At 37.7% G+C, this 23,970-nt stretch overlaps 1 protein-coding gene across 2 annotated transcripts in view; it reads right to left on the reverse strand.

Moving 5' to 3' along the window:
* The window catches only part of CycT (Cyclin T), a 49,610-nt gene that overhangs the window by 8,952 nt on the left and 16,688 nt on the right, over positions 1–23,970 (reverse strand). For both annotated transcript variants that reach the window (XM_071590033.1, XM_071590040.1), the window contains exon 8: positions 19,734–21,304. In XM_071590033.1, the coding sequence (XP_071446134.1) occupies positions 19,734–21,304 (1,571 nt within the window). The remainder of the gene's footprint in view (positions 1–19,733; positions 21,305–23,970) is intronic.

The following is a 23,970-nucleotide window of genomic DNA, read 5'->3' on the forward strand; positions in this document are numbered from 1 at the left end:
TATGGATCAGAAAAATGATTTTTCTCTCTTCGGGGAATGTGTCTATAGACATAGACATATTTAGTCTTTTGGATCTATGGTGTACATGGTTCTGCTTTATAGTGTAATTATTATTTAACTCGATGGTGTTAACAGTAGACAATTAGATTCTTTACTTCAGAGGAAGTTCTATGGTAATATCAAAACTTGACCCCTTATGGTACTTTTCCTTTCATTTACCCTCGGTAACTTTTCTAAGGGAAGTGGGTTTAGTTTTGGAGTGTATTCTTCATGGAACACTTTTTTTGGTGTTCCTTCACAGTTCTTTATACCAATTAATTACAGATGTACTTTATACATTTGGGTTTTCTTTGATTTCCTTCTTCTTCTGAGCGGAAATTAGGCTCTAGTAGTGCTTTGTGTATTTATTTGTTATATAATTCTGAGTTTTGTATCTTCTATGTAGCAGAGAGATGTGTGTTACCCATTAAAGCATTCCTCCCTGATGATACCCTGGTCTTGAATTATCAGACCCTGGGTGTGCTCTTCAATCTCAACAGCTGTCATCGCACTTTCCATCAGCGAGTAATTTTTGAGTTTAGGAAACCTCCTTTTAGACATTGACTGATGATTTTATGAATCAAATTTGGAGCTTAGTGAAGAAGAGAAAAGTGTAAGCAGAAGCAGCTCACAATCACAGGAGGAAACCTCAAATGTGTCCATGGTCACGATTGGACTCATAAACATCTGACATGGTGGATGGCTGGGATGATAAGATGGTGAATATCCATCTGTTGACAACTTACATATAAACAGTCGGTATCAAATCTTTCACTTATATGCTGACATATGGCAGCACCATTGAACAGAAATGACGTTGGGGGCCCATTTAAAACAGTTGAATTATTTATTATTATATTTGCTGGTTGCAGTGCCCGCACCATTTTCAGGAGTGGGCATTTCAACCCTTCATATTCACAAGTAGAAATGTATTTCAATTAATTCAAAGTATAACGATTATGAAGATTAACTGGCTATTTAAGACTGATATTCTAATAAGGCCTCACTTAATATGTCCATACACAGAAATTAGAGTAAATATTAATTTTATAAAGCTTATTTATGAAAGGTAATTAATTACAAAACAGTGACAATACAAATATTCTCTGTATTTGTTGAATATATTAGTTAAAGCATATCTTACTGATACACATTTAACAGAGGTAACATATAGAGACATAATGTAGTATCGATTAAATGAATTGAAGGATCCACATTAACTTCTAAAATTTACAATCACAATACATGGAGAGGGAAACAGTAACACACAAACTTATTTTCCAATATATTTCAACAAATATAGGTTAACATAAACATTGGGAGGAATATTATAGAAAAACAATTGAAAAAAATAAGTTTAAAAAATCTTAGCTGGAATTACTCAATTATGCCAGCTGTTTCCTTCTCCAGCACCATTCAGTTCCACATAATCTAACCATATGAGAAAGAATCTCATTACAGATTTCAAGTAATATTTCAACGAAAGAGTTTCTATTTCTTATAAGTAATAAATATTAAACATTAATTCTTATTTTATTTATCGGGTTGTCAAGATTACCACTAAGAGAATCTGATATAATTGATTGGCATGTGCTTTTTCCGAAAAAGTTAAGTACAACAAAATTTCTAGTTGTCAAAAGGATTTAAATGAAGGAAGGAATCAAGGAAGAAATAAATCAAGTTTTGCAAAAGGCAAGGATTCGAATTTCATGACTTTGAAGAACAGTGTCCAGATTATAGCAGTCAGCACTAGCATTATCGGTACAGATATAAAACTAACTACTTGATTATTCCCCCGAATTATGAATTTCCCTCCACCACACACCTTTACGGTGGTTTTCCGGGTATTATGTAGATTTAGATGGGTAATCAATCCACCCGTCATCATGTAAGTTAACTGTTGAATTCTAAAATTAGGCCGGAGTTGCCAAAGGATAAGGATGTCTTAGGTTGTTATTGATTATTCCTTGGAAAGCTGGTTGTTTATAGTAATCATATAAGGGGAAAAGATTGATTAATTTTTCTCTGGGATATGAAGATGATAAAACTTTTGGAGTAGAAAGTGATACAGAAAGTCATTTATAATTGCTTTACTTCAATAGTCTACCACTGAAGGCAGGTTTTTTGGATACAGAGACAACACTGATTCATTCTGAGCTCGACAAAATAAGCCACAAAAACCCTATATTACAGTAAACCATTTTATTAACTCAATATACATTCTGCCTCCCTTCATTCCATCCAGTATGCCTAACTTTTTCTCACTCCTTGCTTACCCAAAATTCCCTATACTTCATTTTTCCACCCACCTCCACATCAAAATCTCATCTGTAAGCATCCTCTTAATTAAATTATCAAGTTTTCAAGTCATTTAAAACTACTTTCCAAACCAAATTTTTCACTAATTATCTCTTCACTTCCATATTTAACATCCCCTCCATCAACTTCTTCCTCCTTGTTAACACTCCTTCACCTGACACAATTCTTTTAATGGCCATAGTACATTGGCCATCCACACCTAAAACACTTCCCAGAGAGGATAACTACGAGGGTCATCCGGAAAGTAGTACCCGTTCGTGCCGCATGAAGTGCTGACGACGCGAGTAGCCGCTGGACGAGGTCAGATAGCTTCAGTGGCTTGTCTGCCTTCTCTGAGCCAAGTTGCGTGACGCTAGCATTGCCTGTGTTGTTTCTGTGATTGTTTACAATGTTTAAAAAAATTGAGAACGCCGCCAGTTGTGAAGTGAGGGCAGTGATTAAATTCCTCAATGCAAGAAACGTTCGCCCATGTGATATTCATCGCCAATTAAAGGAGGTGTATGGAGACAATGTAATGGACGAGTCGTCTGTTCGGCGGTGGTGTCGCAACTTCAACATGGGGAGGGGGAACACACACGACGATGAGCGTTCGGGGAGACCGTCTGTCATTACAGACCAACTGGTGAGCTCAGTTGACGAATTCGTGAGGAACGATCGGCGCGTCACAATTGATGACATCTGTGAGCATTTTCCCAATGTTTCTCGAACAATTGTTCATGAAATTGTTAAACACCATCTGCATTATGCAAAAATTTGTGCAAGATGGGTCCCTCGCAAGCTTACAGATGAGCACAAAACCAAGCGTATGGCTGCAGCACTGACGTTTTTGGGACGTTATTCTGATGAAGGAGACTCTTTCTTGACTCGCATAATTACTGGTGACGAAACATGGGTTTGTTATGCATCACCTGAGAGTAAACGACAGTCAATGGAGTGGCATCATGCTCATTCACCAAACAAACCAAAAAAATTCAAGACAGTTCTGTCCACCAGGAAACTCATGGCAACCATTTTCTGGGATCGACGAGGTGTATTGCTTATTGATTTTATGGCCCGTGGAGACACTATTAATGCCAATGCGTATTGTGAAACATTAAAGAAATTACGGCGGGCAATACAAAATCGGCGGCAAGGTCTATTGTCTACTGGTGTCATTCTCGTTCATGACAATGCCAGGCCTCATGCAGCTGGGATAACACAAAAACTTTTGCAGCAATTCAAATGGGAAACTTTCGACCATCCACCGTATAGCCCGGACTTGGCCCCTTCAGATTTTCATCTCTTTACAAAGCTTAAAGACTTTTTGGCAGGAAAAAGATTTGACAGCGATGAAGAACTTAAAGAAGGAGTGACCCTGTATCTCAATGAGCTGGCGGCGAAGGACTATGCAGCAGGAATACAGAAACTTGTCACACGTTATGACAAATGCCTTAATTTGCTTGGAGATTATGTTGAGAAGTAGTTTAAAGTATCCTCTTTCAAATAAAATTTTTTATGTTTGTTAATATTTACTTTTGTGTCTTTATTTCACGAACGGGTACTACTTTCCGGATGGCCCTCGTAGTTAGGTGAAAGTTTACACCGAACAATTTTATTATTAATCTTCACCGCTGTTTTGAAAACTTCATTACTTTTTTATCCTTATCATTGGTTCTCATCTTATGCCTAAGTCCCTGAAATAAACCCAAAGCTGTCAGTAATTATTGGCACCCCTAGGTTTACTGGCTAACTAAAGCTTTACAACCTGCAAATCTGATTTCATGAAGCCTACTTATCTCCATTCCAACCTCCAACCCTTTTCCATGTCTTTCTTACCCCCATGTCTATCTGAGTCTACCTTCATGGTCCTATCCCTCATATACTGTTGCTTTTTCCCTTTTTGGGGATGGACTTATTACCAATCTAATTAAGTCTTCAGCATTAATTCCTCCATAAATGCTAAAAATGACCCCAAAAAAACCTTCCCCAACACATTTACCTACATGCTTGAGTAGTTCTGCAAGGATATTATATTTTTCAGCAGTCTGGTTTAATCTCATTTCCTTAAAGCCCTTATCTACCAACAAGAATGTCAAGGCCTAAGCTATCATGATTGACTTCATGTTATCTTCCAATGTCTAAACTCACTGGTGTAAAATCTTTAGTTTTTACACTTATTCTTTCTTTCTAGCTCGAAAGAGTAATACTTTTCCAGCCATATCTTTTACAGTGAGAAGAAATTTTTGGACAAAACTGGCTGGATAAAAAAACCATAAACACAGTAATGAACGTAAGGGTTGGTTTGGTTGGTGATGGGAGAGTTCACCCAGTACAAGCCCAATGTCATGCGGAATTCACACATCATGGTAGGGGTCCGGATCCTTTCCATGTGCCGACTATGGTTTCCCAGGAAGATCTGGTATCCGAAAATCACACAGCTCAGGATAAGCTGAGGGGGCCCAGAAGAGGCTTACTTGGGAATCAAACCCATGCCCTTCGATCAGTAGTCCAATGCTCTACACCTGGACTACCACAGACACTTACTGGATACTTGATGAAAAATGCTAATCATGCACTTTCATAAGAATGAGGTATTTCGTAATAGTTCAAATGGTAACTAGTCCCACTGAAAAGGGTAAAAAGAGAAACTTAACACTTCCACAATAGAGATATTTTTTATTGCGGAAGTGTAAAGTTCCTTTTTTTACCCTAATCATGAAGGAATTCCACAAAGTTAAACGTGAAACTAATATGTTTAGTGTCAATGTGATGGAATAAAACATTACTCCTTGGGTTTTAGAGTTCATATTTCAGGGAAAGTAACAGCAAATGCAAATTTTTTATACTCAAGATCTGTTGACTACCAAGTTAAGATAATTGACACAAGTATATTCTAACTTCATAGGTCCCACATAAGTACAATTAAATCTTTGTTTTTACATACAGTGGAACCTAACTTAATGAGCACCTGACATGGTGGGTAATTCACATCATGAGCAAAATTGTTGGTCTCAAAAATGATTCACTTAACGGGTGAATTTTCATATAAAGAGTGATGAGAAGAGGGAGATTCCCAAAATGATAGCATGCCTGCTACTTCAGTTTGTGTTTAGCATTCATTCAGGTAGCATCTTAGTGTTGTAAGTGATCACACATTTTTGAGAACTTGTGTTCCCACTTATTATTAGTGCTTCTTTGGTGCAAAGTTTAATAATATTTTGTGCATAATTTTAAAAATGACCCAGTGCAATGTGCATTGAATTTTATTTTAACCTCCAAAAAAGTGCAACTGAAATTCATGCGATGATTCAAAAAGGTATCCAGCAATGAATATACATGAGTGGGTTGGAATGTTTTGTTGGGAAAACCACTTCCAGTCTGAACAAACCTCTAGAGATGAAGAACCAAGAAAAAGGCTACCATCGATAGAAACAAACGACGCCCATGTCAACAGTATGAATGATTTAGGGCGTATAATTCATAAGCTAACTGTTGGGGAGATTGCCAATGACGTTGACATAAGTGTTTGATTGAGTTTCACATGTTTACAGAAATTTTGGGCATGCAATATGTCGTGTCCAAATGTGCCGCAAATGTTAATGGATGAACAAAAGCAAAAACATCTTGACACCAGCCATGAACTGTTCAATCGTTCAAAGGACAACCGGAACTTACAAACAATCGTCACAAGAGATGAAACCTGGATTTATGGCTATGATGTGGAAACCAAAGCTCAGTCTTCACAGTGGAAGGGGCCATCTTTCTCAAAACTCAAAAATTCTCGGATGTCGTGGTCGAATGTGAAGGTGATGAGGATGGTTTTCTTTGGATGGGTAGGGAATACACAAGTCCCTAAAGGACAAACAGTGAATGGGCAGCACTATACAGAGGTTATGAGAAGGTTAAGACATGCCATTTTGTAGAATAGACTGCAAATTGGAAAAGCAATTCTTGGAGCTTTTATTACAACAATGAACTGCCGTACACATCATTGAGTGTTACCAATTTTTTGACAAAAACAAATCACTGGTAATCCCCTAATCACCATACTCTCCAGATCTGGCTCCAGCAGACTTTTTCCTCTTTCCTACTTTGAAATCACTCGTGAAAGGATGTCAATATGTAACTACTGAAGGCATCCAACAAAATTTTAGCACAGGAGGATGTAGGAATGGAATTACACTCTGTATTGGTAGGGTACATTCTGATTCTCACTTTAGGCACTCTGAAGCACCACCGCATTGTCGTCCCATTTCCACATCCTCGCTTCCAAGTGTTGGGTGCATGCATCAACCGCTTTGTCCTTTGAGCAGGAGTGTTAGGTGTCATTGATCTGATACATGCTTTCTGCACAACCATGTCAAGAGAGCTTTGACACCAACACAACAATTAGAACGGTTAAAAAGCATATCCATGTGAACAAAGTGAAAATCGGAACATCCCTAGCATTCAAAGCACTTGCACTTCCAACAACTGATCTTATTTACACAACATGGACCAGCGAAAACAAAAACATCTTGACCATTACTGTGAAGTGAAATGCTAGCTAGAGGATAGATAACATAGATAATTTTTTAAGCGCAGGATCAAACACCTACACATCCACAGTGGTGGGTACAAACAAAGGTCAAATAAAACCCAAGCAGACAATGTACTTGAACACCCTATAACAATCTGCAGCCAAGACTGCTCCCTATGCAGCAATCACCCGCCATGGTTTCAGAAAGATGCTCTTGCCCTTTGATCATTGCCTGGGCAAGCTATTTCTGCTTCCCACCCCTTTGGGCAGTTGCTCTTCAGAAATAGGAAAAACTATCACATCAGCCTTACCAAGACAATAATAAATTACCCTTAATTCATTTCATAATATAAGAAATGACCTCATAATATAAGAAAGTCAACAGGAAAATTAACTGTCTGGGAAGTTATTTTATTTCCACTGATAGACTTTTAAATAATCATGGAACAATATGATGATCATAATTTAAAAATATTTTAAATTAAAATTTTATATTAAGTCCTAAGACTCAAATAATAATTTATGGATTTATGCAAGTACTCAGGTGAAGTGTACATTAATAGTGAGACATATCAATGAAAATTTAGATAAGATTATGTTTGTATACTACACTAAAGAGCCCTAAACAGCTGGAGGGAGAAATGTGCAGAGTATAGTGGGTTGTGGAACATATCAAGAAATCCAATGAAAATATGATTTCAGTTATCAAAGTCCTAAAAATCTTAAACTTCAGTAACTGAAGTAACACGTCTCAGTTCTTAACTAAGTCCCCATTACCTTCAATCAGCCAATAGTACTGTTTTCACATGTTACTGTAACTTTGTTTACTTTCACTAGTGAATCCATTACTATTGACTTTGATACTACTTTGACTAGTGACTCCATTACTATTACTATTGACTAGGGACTCCATTAGCGCAACACTATATTTTTCCTATTTCTTATTTTGTGTGAATAGCTTCAAATTCAGCAAATCCAAGTAATTACATAATATGTCACCTTCCCTATTGCAGACAATATAAGCAAATGAATGATCAGTTGGTCCACTGCCAGGACACCTACATTGTTGCGCTATTGAGTAACAGGAATACAGGGAACCAAATATTCTGGCAGAACACCGGATTGCTTGCTTCTCCTGCCACAGGCTTAAAGCATAAGCAAAATGTTTTTTTAGACATACCTACATCCCCTGTGTTAAGAGAAAGCCTTTTTTAATTCAATAGAAAAAAGAGAAAAGGCATAGACCGGATCCAGATTCAGTAAAGCTTTGTTTTCTTAATAAATATTTTAAAGTGCATTTAAGGAGAATTGAAGAAAGCTCTTGGATATTTGTGATCAGAGATCCTACAAAATAATGTTTCACATGCTCCTGAAATAAAATGTGAATATTGAAAATCTAATAATTTGAAATTATTGCATATTTTTATTATGCTCTGAAGACTAGCATGCTAACTTTAGGAGCATTCCTGGCTAAGGGCAAAATGTGCTGAACACATGTTGTGTCTTCAGTAGCTCTACATGAAGTTGTTTCCTCTCATTGCTGTCACATTTTTAACTGTTAATTTAATAAACTGGAATTTATTTTCTCATGGGAATCATTGGCACCAGAATCAAAATTTTTGAATCTGGATTGGATGGGTCAATTCCAAAATCAGTAGATTTCCATCAATAACAAATTAACAATCGCACAGATCAGACTGAAGATGAACAATTGTGGAAAACACACAGGCTAGATTAAATTTTTTGAGACACACATGCAGTACAATGCAATAATGCAGTAGACTCTGGATTGTACAGGATGAAAGGTAAATTATTGCATTTGCATATATTTCATTAAGAGACCTTTTTAAACCAACATTTTCATTACTAATTACTAATGATAATAAATACCCTGCCTAATCCACCCTCCACATAAAAATTATGCATTATGCAATGAATAACAGCATTTTTTGCTGGCTAAAGAATGTTATTTTCATCAAGGCACTATTTGTGAGTATAATGCAGGCTTTACCAAGCTTGTGAACATTCTACCAGGAAAACTTTAAGAACTGTGATATTTATCACAACTTATAATGACTCAATGTGATGAATTAGAGCCCAAACGTGTAATATGATCCCATTTTAGCAAGAAATTAATTTATTTTTAAAAATAAAATGCAAATTTTCTCCATACATTAAGTTGGTAAGAACAGGACGGTTGGAAGCATCACTTTATGGAAGTGATTCAAACTGGAAGACAAAATACTACCTTGATCAAAAAGTTCCCGGAATAACCACCGTGTGGCGCTCCCATCGTTCCGATTTGAGTTGTTTTTTTTGTTAAATTGGTACATCTGTTGTTGATATTCCCTTTAAATCTTAGTGTCATAACTTGACATTTGCAAAAGTTACGTAGCCAAGAGTACATCTATCTCTGTGTGTGTTGGCGATTTTTTACAATTTCAGAAATGGATTTAAATTTGCAACAACGAACTTGTATTAAATTTTGCGTAAAAAACGGATTTAGTGGCGCACGGACGTTGGAAATGTTGGAAAAGTGTTTCGGCAACGATTCTCTAAAAAAAAACGGTCGTTTACCAGTGGCACGAGCGGTTCAGAAGTGGTCGTGAGTCAATCGAAGATGATGAACGCAGTGGCAGACCATCGACATCGAAAGTCGGTGAAAAAATTGATAAAGTAAAAGAAATGTTGGTCAATAACCGCAAATTAACCATCAGAGAAATAGCGGAGGACTTGAACATTGCCTATGGATCCGCCCAAGACATTGTGGTTAATGATTTGGGTTTCCGTCGTGTAGCAGCAAAGTTGGTGCCAAAAGACCTCAATTTCATGCAAAAAAGAGACCGTGTTGACGTCGCAAAAGACATGATTTGCGAGGCTGAATCCGATCCCACATTCATCAAAAGGATCATTACTGGAGACGAGACGTGGGTTTATGAGTACGACACGCAATCCAGACATCAGGCAAGTGAATGGCGTTCACCAAATGAGCCGAGACCAAAAAAACCACGTCGTTTTCAGTCCAAAAAGAAGGCAATGCTGACGGTTTTCATGGATTACAACGGTGTAGTGCATCATGAATTTTTGCCAGAAGGCCAGACAGTAAACAAAGAGTATTATTTGGGCGTTATGAGACGTTTGCGTGAAGCAATTCGCCGAAAGAGACCAGAAATGTGGGCAGAAAACTCGTGGATTTTGCACCATGATAACGCACCGTCGCACAGTGCTATCATTATTCGTAATTTTTTGACGAAAAATGCAACAAATACCATCCAACAGCCACCGAATTCACCTGAATTGGCTCCCTGTGACTTCTTTCTGTTCAATCGAGTTAAAAAACCATTACGGGGAACGCGTTTTAGCAGCCGAGAGGAAGTAATGGAAAAATCGCAGGAAGCACTGATGGACATACCGAAAACCGAATATAAAAAATGTTTCGAGGATTGGATCAAGCGCTGGCATAAGTGTGTTGCAGTCGATGGGGATTACTTTGAAGGGGACAATATAGATTTAGATGAATAAACTTGTATTTTTAATTTTCTGAATAAATTCCGGGAAATTTTTGATCAAGGTAGTACATTGTTCTTCCACATTCCTTTTATCATGCATTAACTAGGCTTTGACTTACAAATCCATCATCAAGATCCTGATGACGACTTCTTAAGTCAAAATCTAGGTTGTGCATAATAAAACGTGCATGGAAGAACAGAGAATTTTCTTTTCCAAGTTCACATCTACCACAGTTTCTTTGGAATTTTTCCAAGTTGGTAGGAGTTCATAAGTATCTTGGAAAAAACAACAGTAATGTAAGCTCAAGTGAATTATCTCATTTATTGAATGAATTATTGAATTAATAACACAGGTAACCAATCGGTCAAGTTTATACTTAAAAAGAAGGGCTTAGCTTTAGAAAAATGGAGCACATTTTCTTTAGTAAGTTTCAGTTTTAATGATGCAGTGCTCAATTGCTGCTGTTTTTAGGCATACTTGAATACTCCATTGAAATGTATTCACTCAAATAATTGGTTAGTGTTGCTAAATATTTAAAAATATCATGGAAGATGCTGTTTGGTATTACGATACAATTGGGAGAATTACACTTGTATTCCATTAGGTTTGACTCCATTAGGTTTGAAGTCTATGATTTAGATCTCCACCTGTAACAAGTAATTTTAAAAATAGGACTTTTGAAATTCCCAGGATATCAATTTGGTATTTTATAAATTACAGAATAAAATAATCATGGAGGGAAATTATCACAATAAACAAGATAAATATGTGCTCAGAGAACATATGGAATAAGTTTCATTTAAGTGCCGTTTATTCATCGTTTCAAAAGCACAGCTAGAATATTGATTGAATTATTATACTTATTTTCAACCATGTTAGTAGAAACTTGCAAGCTAAACATATTTAGATACCATACAGCAGTGCTGCTACTAATGACACCTTAACCCTTTTAGTGTCAGCTTCTTTTTCCTGGTATACATGAAAACTGCCATGGCTTTTTTTATATATTTCTATGCTTGCACTTCCATATTTATATAAAGCCCAATATGATCGTGTTTTAGCTAATTTTTTTATACACCCTTACAGTCCTTACAGGTATGATAAACAATTTCATCTGTGTTGTTATCTCTTCTACACATTTAGTAAAAAAAATATAATTGCAAAATTAAAATTTCTACTTTCAGATTAGAAAATTTATACTTTGAACTTTTAGGCTTCATTTCGTGGAATTGGATGATATCTATAATAAGGAGTTTGTAATTTTCCACTACTTTATTTTGTGATATAATGCATTTCACCGACTTACAGTAACATTAGGTACAAATTTCATTCACATGCAGCAGTTGAATATACACCCTTAGGACAAATCAGAGGGGGGTAGCTATGCTATGCATTACATTCATATCTGTTCTCTAAGTTCTTTATCGAAGCTTGTGGGGGAAAGAGGAGTTTGTAAGAGACAGTGGATCATCAAGTGGAGGGCTGCATTATTCGATAAAAATGGTGCACAGAATCATTAAGAATTATTTGATCTATATACGTGGGTTTTCTGTTAATGGAGAACAGATGCCTAGTTTCTTTTACGTTTATTGACAGATCTAAGAGGTTAATTGTGCACTGACTTCTTTCCCTATGAAGAAGGAAATGGATGGATTGTATTAAGGAAATTGTGGAAGGAGTCTAACAGGTGGTTTGACCCGGTCCACAGGCGAAGAATATCATCAACGTAATGGAACCGATACACCACATTTTTCGCATATTTATTGACAGTATTGAACAGGTGTACTTCTAACAAATTTAAGTATATTTCAGCTAGGAGAGGTGAAAAAGAGGAACCTATAACTAGAACATCTCCTGGGATGCAAAAATTGTGGTTGAATCTGAAATGATTCATTCTCAATATTTTTTACATTAATAATTTTATCAGAATTAGTTTCTACAACTATTAGTTAGCTCGTAGCAAATTTGTAATGTTTCTAGCATTACTTTTTAAATAGTTGCATTGAATATACAAATATATGTACTTAAGTCGCACACACGTATGAGGGTAATACCAAAAGTACCCGCCCCAACAAAGAAAACACAAAAATTTTGGAAAAAATGTACTAATTTTTCAACATAATCTCATTTCAGCTATATACACTTTTTCCAGCGATGTTCAATCAGTTTGATACCCTTTTTATTATGAGAAATGTCTTGCTCCTCAAAATAGCCATTAACTGCCGACATCACTTCTTCATGGTTGGAAAATCTTTGACCACCAAGCCATTTTTTCAAGTTAGCGTACAGAAAATAATACAAGGGGGCTAAATCTCGTGAATAGGGTGCATGAGGAAGCAATTCAAACCTTAATTCATGAATTTTGGCCATTGCAATAACAGATTTGTGAACTAGTGCATTGTCTTGATGAAACAACACTTCCTTGTAAGCCAAATGCGGCTGCTTTTGCTCGATTTCTTCGCTCAAACATTGCAATAAGTTCGCATAATACTCACTGTTGATAGTTTTTCCTTTTTCAAGATGGTCAATGAAAATTATCCCACGTGCATCCCAAAAAACTGACGCCATTACCTTGCCTGCAGATGAAATGGTCTTAACCTTCTTTGGAGCTGGTTCTCTCTTTTGAATCCATTGTTTTGATTGTTCCTTTGTCTCGGGTGTGAAGTTTCATCCATGGTTACGAAAAGGCCTTAAAGTTCTGCTTTGTTGCCGTGAAACTTTGTAAACACTCAAATGAAACATCTCCACAACACTGGTTTTGCTCAAGTGTGAGCAAGCATAGCACCCATCTTGAACACAGATTTCTCATGTCCAAATTTTCAGTTAATATGTGATGTACTGCACTTTTTGAAATGCCTACTATATCTGCTAGTTCACGCACTTGCAGTCGATGATCATCCAACATCACTTTGTGGATTTTCTTCACGGTTTCTGGAGTCATCACCTCATTTGGTCGGCCAATGCACTGCTTATCTTGACAGCTTGTATGGCCTCGTTTAAACTCTGCTACCCAATATTTTACTAAGGTAAACAAGGGAGCAGACTCACCCTGAGTAGAATCCAGTTCAGCTTTTATATTGGTTGGGCTGCGGCCTTTCAATAAATGTATTGTATCTCATACCAATGCCCAATTCTTTCCATTTTCACAAATTCACTGAAAACATTCACTACTGACAGCTGCCAAACAAATACTAAACAACATGGTGTCTTCCAACTTGAAAAATATACAGTGTAGATTGTGTACTTTCTAATGCAGCGATATTTTCAAACAACTACCACCATCTCTAGGTCAGGCCAGGTACTTCTAGGCCTTCCAATGTAATTAAACAATGGCACTTATGTTCAGGATAACATGCACCAGGAAGACCTTTCTCAAACTTATAACATATTGTAAGGCTTCTTTATTGTTTGCCTTTCCTTATTTAGCTCTTTTTGCTGCACACACAACAGTCCTTTTTTTTTTTGAGATATCTTTTTAATGGCTTCTTGTCTTTTATGACATGTTCCTCTGACTTCCCACATTTGTTATTTTCCTCTTGGAGTCATTCATTTCCAATATCTTCCACAATGCTAATAGTAAAATGCATATGGGTAGTAGGGTTTTTCTCAGATGAGATGTTTTCTTTGTAAACTATATAGCAGTTGAAGATCATTCCTGAAAATATGTTGAAGCATATTTTTTTCCAGTATTTCAGTCTGTCTCTCAACAAAATATGTGTGCAGCATAATATCAGAAGAGTCGATTCCACCCATGTAATCATTACACATTATGGTTTCACTGACATATTATTCCTACCTCAACATTTGAGTGAGTGTTTCCTGTTTTCTGCTTTTGAATTGGTGGATAGTACGATTACTGAAAAACGTTATGGTTACTTCTCACACAGCAACATTGAGAATAGGGCCTTGGCAAAAATACCCCTTCACTCCTACAGCTAATTTTTCTGTCAGTAGTTGGGGTAAGAATTTCCTACTTCTATGAATTATACCAGCAACGTAACAATTCAGCTCATGCAAGTGTTTTGCAAGGTAGTAAAGATATTAAGGAATTTTCCATGAAAATATGATAACCTTTTCTTAGGTAGTTCCCCATTTTCAATAATTTCATCACTTCACTATATCCTAAACCATTCTTTTGGATTTCAGTTTTGTAACTTCAATCTTTCCTCCTCTATACATAAAAAATACCAAATGACAGTCAACAACAGAGTCACACAACTTCCAAAATCTAATACCACATCAATTTTAGTGCTTATTTGGTAGATACTACAAGAGTTGTACATGGTTCTTTGTTCCAAACACGTTCTCATCAGCACTGAACTGTATACAACTTATATGAGGAGTGTAAACTTATCTGAACAAGATATTTGCAAGATCAGTGAAAGGTTACATTTTAGCACATGGGTCATATCCAGGTTCACAGGTCCAGCAAAATATTTTACATCGGTTAGTTGGAAAAATTTTAAGATCATCTGGAAACAGTTGCTTGGAAACATTTCATGGAACCATGGGCGACACTGGAACTTATGAGAAAACTAGCATGAAGCTATTGCTGGTCACCTACTTACACCCATATTTATAATGCAGGCAATTAAGCCTAAGTTCAGACAAAGTTATAATTGTCCATTTACGTAAACAAGAATCCTTAGATAGTTCCCAAGAAAAGGTGGGAGATCCATGACAGTAACTTATAACAGAATCATCCACCAAATGTTCATTACAATACAACAATTCAAGAGTGTAAAAATCATTACTCTTGACTGGGATCCCTCGATGTCTGGCTTAGTGCTTTAGCCATTTAACCAACCAAGGCATCCTCTTACACTCCAAAATTTTGAGGGCTTTAAAAGAACAAAATGTGACAAAATAACGTACATACAATGTCACAGGCATTCGTAGTCGTGCGCGATGTGACACAGTCCACCAGGTGAAAGCCAACTTCACACACCAGAGGTGTTTTACCTTTGACAACTTCCATGAAACTGTGGCCAGACATCGAGAGATCAGGGTTTGAACACCGGTCAAGGCAAATGATTTTTACACTTTGAAATTGTTGCATTGTTCCAGAGATAGATTTGCATATGAAATAAGAAAATTATTTGCATGTGCATTTTTTTTCTTTCACTACCGTTTTCAAAAGAGCATTAATAGAAAATAAAAGTAACTGATCCGAGTTGCAGTAGAAGGGGATGAATACTTTGGTCCTGATAGCTCTTGATACACAAAATGGGATTTGGGAGGGTTTCCTTTGTTCTCAAATACTTCCTCCCAAATACCTTCCCCGGAATCAGCTCCTACTCCTATATTCAAATCTTCAAACAGGGAACATGGGAGGTAGATATTATTTGTTTTTTTGGCAAATTAAATCCATCAGAATTAATAATTAGACATCATTGTCACTGTTAGTTTCCGTATCAACACGTTTCCTTATCAACACCATTAGGGCAATTATGGATAATCCCAGGGCAAAGCAAAGATAAAATGTTTAATTTCCATTGAGATGAATAATCACGTGAGCCATTGGAAAAAATTAGGACAAGAGGGGTGAGACTACAAGACAACCTTATAGTAATACACAGATGAGTTTATCAGCAATACAGAGACTCATGATATAATGTAAGCTTATACATAAGTTTACGTTGATATGACATCTGCTATGCATGAAAAGAAGATACACTGCTTTGCAGAAAACTCCTTACATTCTTCTAACCAAAATGCGAACATATATTTTATTTTCATCATGAAATTTTGTCAGCAACGATAAGAAAGCATGACAAATTCTCAAACCCTGTCTGTAAAAACTATGCGACTCACTGAAAAGTTTAGGCACAAGCGAAAAAACACCCTACCTATAGATCAGCCCAGTGGTACTGTAAGTGTTAAGAAGCCACTTACACTATAAGGCAGCACTGTCCAGATTTTGTGTGAGTATGGAAAGGCAAGGGTTTACTGTTCTCATGCAATATATTTTTTTGAAGTATATTTTGTGAATAAAGGTACCAATGAACATAAATTGATCTACTTTCAAAATTTAAACTAACACAAGAATTTTCAGAATTAACTAAATATTTAATGTTAAGGATATCAATTGGACACACACGCTTACTTCAAGTATTTTCAGATGAAGATCAGCAATAATCCCAAACACTGATAAATAATTAGCATACTGAGATCTCTAATTTTAAACTTCGGCGTTAATTTTCAAAACACATCAAGATTTCCATATGATGTAGTTTCCAGATTTAATTTTTGGAAGCGATTCAAGACTCAAAAGAATCCACCTTGTATTTCCACATAAATTATATATTTAGACAACCTAGTTTCAATGTATAGCATCATCTTCAGGGAAATGGGGATTGCATTCAATATATACTCATGGTGGATGGGTTGGGAATTGTGGATGATGATGTTTAATGGCAGGTGTTCGGAAAGGGGGCGTGGAAACATAAGGTTGAGGGGTGGAAAGGATGACGTGTGCATTCAGGAGGGAAGAAGTGAGAAAGAGGAACTGTGGTGTTCTGGATTCAGGCACACACAGAGCCTGTTTCCTGAACGGGAACATTTAAGTTCAACTTCATCAAGCACCCTTTGGACACCAAGCATGAGAGCGATTTCATTCCCATAGTTTTACACGAGGAAAAAAAGCAACCTCGGCTCAATGCCCTTGAGCAATTAGAAATAATGGATAGTTTGAACTATAATGTTGATATAGTTAATGACTCATTGTTTACCTCCAATTCACCCCTTCTCAACCTCCCACGCTTCAAATCATCCTCAAACGGTCACTTTGTGCAATGGGTTGCCTGCTCCCCAAACACCATAGTTCCACCTCCCTCACTTCCTTCCTCCTATATTTCTACCTCATCTTCTTCACCCCCAAATTCTGCATTTCCTCCAACACCCCTTCCTAACACCTACCAATAACCATCACCATCCACAACTCCCACCCCATCCACCAAGGGTTTATATTAAATGGAATTCCTGAATTTATACCCAATGATGACGGTACACATTGAAACCTAGGTCACCTAAATATATATATACGAGGGTCATCCGGAAAGTAGTACCCGTTCGTGAAATAAAGACACAAAAGTAAATATTAACAAACATAAAAAATTTTATTTGAAAGAGGATACTTTAAACTACTTCTCAACATAATCTCCAAGCAAATTAAGGCATTTGTCATAACGTGTGACAAGTTTCTGTATTCCTGCTGCATAGTCCTTCGCCGCCAGCTCATTGAGATACGCGAGGGACCCATCTTGCACAAATTTTTGCATAATGCAGATGGTGTTTAACAATTTCATGAACAATTGTTCAAGAAACATTGGGAAAATGCTCACAGATGTCATCAATTGTGACGCGCCGATCGTTCCTCACGAATTCGTCAACTGAGCTCACCAGTTGGTCTGTAATGACAGACGGTCTCTCCGAACGCTCATCGTCGTGTGTGTTCCCCCTCCCCATGTTGAAGTTGCGACACCACCGCCGAACAGACGACTCGTCCATTACATTGTCTCCATACACCTCCTTTAATTGGCGATGAATATCACATGGGCGAACGTTTCTTGCATTGAGGAATTTAATCACTGCCCTCACTTCACAACTGGCGGCGTTCTCAATTTTTTTAAACATTGTAAACAATCACAGAAACAACACAGGCAATGCTAGCGTCACGCAACTTGGCTCAGAGAAGGCAGACAAGCCACTGAAGCTATCTGACCTCGTCCAGCGGCTACTCGCGTCGTCAGCACTTCATGCGGCACGAACGGGTACTACTTTCCAGATGACCCTCGTAATTTACTAGCTGACCTGGCGAACTTCATACCGCCTAAGAATCAATCAACAGTTTAGTTACACTATTTATAAATGAAGAACGGCAGTAGCGATTTTAATCATATTTGACTTGTTATAATAATATCAGGAAAACAAATTCAATAACACTACAAAAATAAGTATGACAATGGCTTGCCAGAAAGATAACATTTTCTTTATTTGATCTACATTTGGGATTATTCTCGAGTCAAGCATCTTCTGATATACAACATTTTTTGTTTTCTTATTAGGCGCAAGAACAAATAAAGCGGATGGTTTACCAACATGTGAACATGCCACATATAACTGACCATGAGAAAAACATGGGTTTTCTAGATTCAAACCACAAACACTCACATTGGACTTGTGATTTGTTAATCGTCATCGCGAATGCAACCGAATTGGAAATTGAATTAGTTTAAACTCCAAGGCCATATTGGTTTGGATCAGGGGTATCCTTGGAATGAGAACTTCATTATCTTTGAAATTTCCTGTGAGTATAGTCACATAAATCATATTGATAATCAGTTTTTTTAATCACCAAACGCATTCCATTGCATAGTTTTGGTTGGTTTAGGTTTCGAAGCATCATGACCACCGAGCCAACATTCAGCAGTAAATTGTGCGGTGGTAAGCCAGGCACATCCAAGGAGTTTAAAAATTCAGATGGATAGTTCGTGGTTTCGTTTGTTACACAGTCAATAGATTTGAATGAATACAATTTGATTCTGAATTACGAAGTTAAAGTTATCCACATCTTTGTTATTAGCCGCCAAAACTGCTCGCTCACTCAACCAATTGTGATTTTTGTAGTTATCAATGGTGCTTGGAAACACTTAGTTGATGAGTTCATCTTTTGATGAAACGCAATTGCAAAAATACTGAGGAAATGAAATCAATTCACTCAATTCGTTGACAGGAACACGGCGATTACCGGTAGTCAACAACTGCTTGGAGAAATCTTTAGCAGATGGATCGTTCAGCAATGCAACTCTCATGTCTCTTGTTAGTTGAAGTTTCTTCATAGAGCGCCACAGACTTGATGATTTGAGGCAAGCATTTATTTCATCAACAGCAGTCGATCTTGGAATGCTTGGCAGTGTTTGGCAGAAATTGCCAGACAGTAAAATCATTGCGCCACCAAAGCGTCTCGATTCATTGCGCAGATATTTCAATGTCCAGTCAAGTGCTTCCAATGCGCATCTGTGCGCAATCATGCATTCGTCCCATATGATGATTTTAGATGCTACTAAAATGTTGGCCATTGTGGACTGTTTCGAAATGATACATTTCACTTGTTCAGAATTTCATAGGTTTAACAGCAACGATAAAATAAAAAGATACCTAGATTTGAGTGTCACTTATATTAAAACTATAGTCAATATATATCCACAAGAAAGGCAACTCAAACCAGTACCAAAAAATGCATTCAAAATTGGGAATCAAGAAATTAAAAAAACATTAACTACAAAAACATTCACCATATTTTTACCAAATTATTCGTAAAACTGAAAAAAAAACAAAATAACTGTAATAAAAGTAGATACTTTACCTCATACAAAGGAATAGTTTCCAACTTCTGCACCACAGGTACAAGCTCTGGTTCACTACCAGAACTAGTTGTCCGATGTCTAATCCTGAGAAACCGCCCTGGAGTCCCAGAAGTTGATGTGGGTGTCGTAGGTAATCCACCCATTGGAGTTAAAGGAGTTGTAGGAGGGGGAGTTGATGGTGGTTGCACGGCAGTGTGGGGAAGTGGTGCTGGAGGGGCAGCCATTGAACCAGCCGATGACTCTGATAATGCCACATTAGATGACTGACTCCATCGCTTATCAGGAGTGCCACGAGATCTGTTACTACTCCTCTGAGAACTTTCCTGCGGCCTCTTTTCTGGTGTTGAATGAAGGCCTTCGTTTTTTTCCGTCCTCGCAACATGGCTAGGATGGTGTTGACTGTCTGTGGTATCCAACACTAGTTTAGAATCTGATATCCTACATGTGGTCACTTCTAGTTTTCGGCTATCATCTGATGCACTGTTAAGACTGAGTGTTAGAGGAAGAGGAGCACCGTTGCGTGCTGTTTTCTCACTCACAGTGGGGGACTTTGGCCTAGTAGGACGGTGGTGAACAGAGGGGGTGGGAGTAGTAGTACTTGCAGCTGGTACAGGAAGAGTAGAACTAGGGGGAAGAGGGGACCTAGATCTTGCCTTTGGTGTGGCTTGATTTCGCGAATGAGTATGATGTGGATGGGAGGTGGAGGGCATGACTTTTATAGTGTCTGGCCTAATTGCTACTTCCTCAGCTTCTCTGAGAGGCCTTGATTGGGAATCCCGTTTAGCTGCAGATGGAATTGCTTCTTTATTTTCTCTACCATCTCTTGGTCTATTAGGGCCTTCAAGTTTTTTATCAGGAGGAACATTGGGCATTCCTGGAGGAGGCTGCCGATGCCTACCATCTCTAACTCCTGGGGAAGGTTCAGCTCTGCCATGGTGATGGTGATGATGGTGGTGATTGAAAGGTCTCTGCTCCGGTTTGGTTTCTCCTTGGGTTTGAGGTTGATGAGCCTGGGCTTGAGATTTTGGACCCTCTGGAAATAGAGGAGCAGCTGTTGCCGAAGGCTGCCTTTCTCCTCCACGCTCCTCCCGCTGTCTATCACGAAATTCGGGTCTTTGGGAAAGAGGAGGTCTTGAAGATGACCCTGACGGAAGTTGCGGCCTAGAGGTAACCAATTTTGCATCTCGATGTCCTGAATCATGTGAATTAGGATGATGGGAGAGAGACATGTGTAGATGATTTGAAGTATCTGATGATACCATCATGTTGTCAGCCTCTAGCACTGCAGAAGCTAACTCTTCTCGACGAATGGCATCCCGGGCCATCTGTTCCCGCTTATTACTGGCAGCTAATTTGATGGCTTCACGTGATGTTGCTGGCTGGCCAGAGCTCAACCCAGCTTGTTTTGCCTGGGAGGTGTTAGGAATTTGATGTTGCTCTCCTCGAGGCCGACCAGCAATGGCAGCAGTGGCTGCTGCTCTTTCCCTCTCCTTCTTCTCTTTATATTCTCTGTAATCCACCCTTTGCTGAGAGTACTCATGTCTATGCTTCTTCTGTTCCTCTGTAAGACCTTTAAAGATACAAAATAAATATTTAAAATTAATATCCCACATTGCAATTCCAATGAAACAACAATATGCATTTATATGGGGCCAAGAAAAAACTACTTGTAGTCTAGTTTTAAATTGAGGTTTTGAGAAATAATGTTTTTAAGATTAATTTTCATATTTTATGACATACCTCTCATTGCTAAGGATTACAGATCAGATTATAGCACAAAATATATAAAATAATAATTTCTATATTTACGCAAGGCCAATAAATTCAAATATAGCTGCCTCGCTCAGAAAAAATAAATGACTTATCACAGAGAAATAATTACTATGCATTCTAGCTTTAAAGGTTGGTTTTTAATGGACACTAGATTTGGATTTAATGGACACTGCAATGGTGACTAAACAACAATACAATTCTTTGCTTCTCCTAATAAAACATTACCTGGCACCTGAAACTACAACTGACCATACTTTATTTGTCCCTTCAATCTGCCCAAAATGCAAATCTTTTATCTTCTCCTTCCTTGTTTGTCTCATGTTCTTCCCTTTATCACAGCCTTTAACATCCCAAAGATAATCAAAATCCTGAGCATATAATGGAGAGCACTTTGGGTTAGTACTACGTCCGTCAGACGGGACATTAAATTGCGGACCCCTTGTCACCTTTCCACAAGAGCAAGCTAATGCAAATGCCAGGTTTCTTTCCACCCTTCCTTTCCCATCCATCCCTAATGGCGCAAATGACCTTGGCTGTCAATCGCTTCCAACAAAAGCTATAACTAACAAATGAAATGATACAGGAGGCCTTGGGGATAAGTGTATGAAAACACAGATTTAAGTGTGGTAAAAGCTGTTTAAAGATGGTTGAATGCCTGTTGACAGTGACCTGCATTCTGGCCAACCTTTGAGCTCAATAACACTGGAAAATATCAAGTGTGTGCAACTTGCAATATTATTATTATTATAAATACACATGTGCTAATAGACACTGTCAGGTGGCACACAAGTCCCAAACAATTGCAAAATATAATACATAAAACCAGACAAACACATCTCTTTAACAAAACAAGTGAATCCCCATCCCATTTACAACCATTAACCAGCAAGAAAAAAAAAGATATATAATATAAGAAGATCGTCATTTGACTATGCACAAATTAGAAAGTGATCTTGGGATTCCAAAAACATGTTTCACGTATTCTAATGAGAATTTAGGAATGACTCGCAGGAGAGCCACGGCTGGCTTCTTTACTATGATAATGCAACAGCAAATTTATCAAACTTTGTGCAACAGGTTTTGGCAAGACACAAGTTTACACAACTTTACCAGCCTCTATACCACCTGAACTAAGCCCTCTAAGACCTCTGTTCCGAAAATTGAAAATTCTCCTCAAAGGGCATCAGTTTAAAGAAATAGAGACAATTCAAATGAATGTTATGAGTGCACTGAAGGCCATTCGAAAAACTGACTTCCAGAACTGCTTTAGGATGTGAAAGCACCAATATGGGTTACTCAGTCAAATGGGGATTACTTCAAAGGATACCACGAGCCAGATGATGAAGAATAACATCAGTGGGGAGTTATGAATGCAGGTCAGATACTTTAAGGACACAAATGTGGTCTGCCCAAAAACTACACAAACTGGTGCAATCGGGCAGCCATGACGTGGAATACAGCCCCACCCACTAGCGGGGCTGTTGTGGACTATTGTCAAGCTGTGCATATGGTGCCAGTTATGTTAGTTTCCGTTCTCCTTGTTTTTACTGCTCGTCGAAAATGGATATGGACAAAATCACAGAGCAATGAATCAACACAAGTTTTCTGGTGAAGTGCAGTAAAAGTTATCAAGAAATTACTGAAATGTTGACAGCTGTTTACAGTGACAATGCTCTGAAGAAATCATCTGTTTTCAAGTAGATTAAGTATTTTACAGATGGCCAACAAGACGCCACAGATGATGAAAGGCCGGGACAACCTTCAACCACCTGTGTTGACGACAACATTGATTGTGTGCAGTCCCTTGTCCTTACCAATCATCAAAAAACTCTCCTAATAAAAGCTGATGAGCTGAATTTAGGAAAATCAACAGTGCACACTATTTTAACCGAATATTTGGCTTTAAAAAAATATTTGTGCAAAAATCGTGCCTAGGCTGCATTGATTGTTCGCCAGTTTATGGCATAAAGTTCAATCACCATCTTTGATCATCCCCCTTGTTAACCAGTTCTCGCCCCCTGTGACTTTTTCCTATTCCCAAAATGCAAAAAGGTGATGAGGGGCATCAATGGGAAGATGTGGACATAATAAAGCAAGAATCGACCAAAAAACTAAAAAAGCCTATGGATTTTCGGGGTATATCACATCACATTTTGCACAGGGAAAGGAACTCATCCACTTAACTAACATATATGAATGTGCATGCCTTGATGTAAAGTGGCTCGCTTACCCCTTAAGAGCTTCAGAATAAGTGGATTGCACGGAAATTCTTAGCATTCTAGTCTCATTCTAAGATTCTTATTCATTGGTTGATACACGGATCATTGTACATCTATTAATAGTAATTCCATTAAAGGTGTACTTGTCACGGTAAAACTTAACATGTTTGACCAAAATACCTAAACATGTCCAGTTCAGTTTTCTTTTAAGGGTGAAATGTGAACTAAAGAGAATTTTATTTTG

Source organism: Hetaerina americana, unplaced genomic scaffold, assembly GCF_022747635.1.
Source record: "Hetaerina americana unplaced genomic scaffold, ioHetAmer1.1.p SCAF_1, whole genome shotgun sequence".
Taxonomy (NCBI): domain Eukaryota; kingdom Metazoa; phylum Arthropoda; class Insecta; order Odonata; family Calopterygidae; genus Hetaerina; species Hetaerina americana.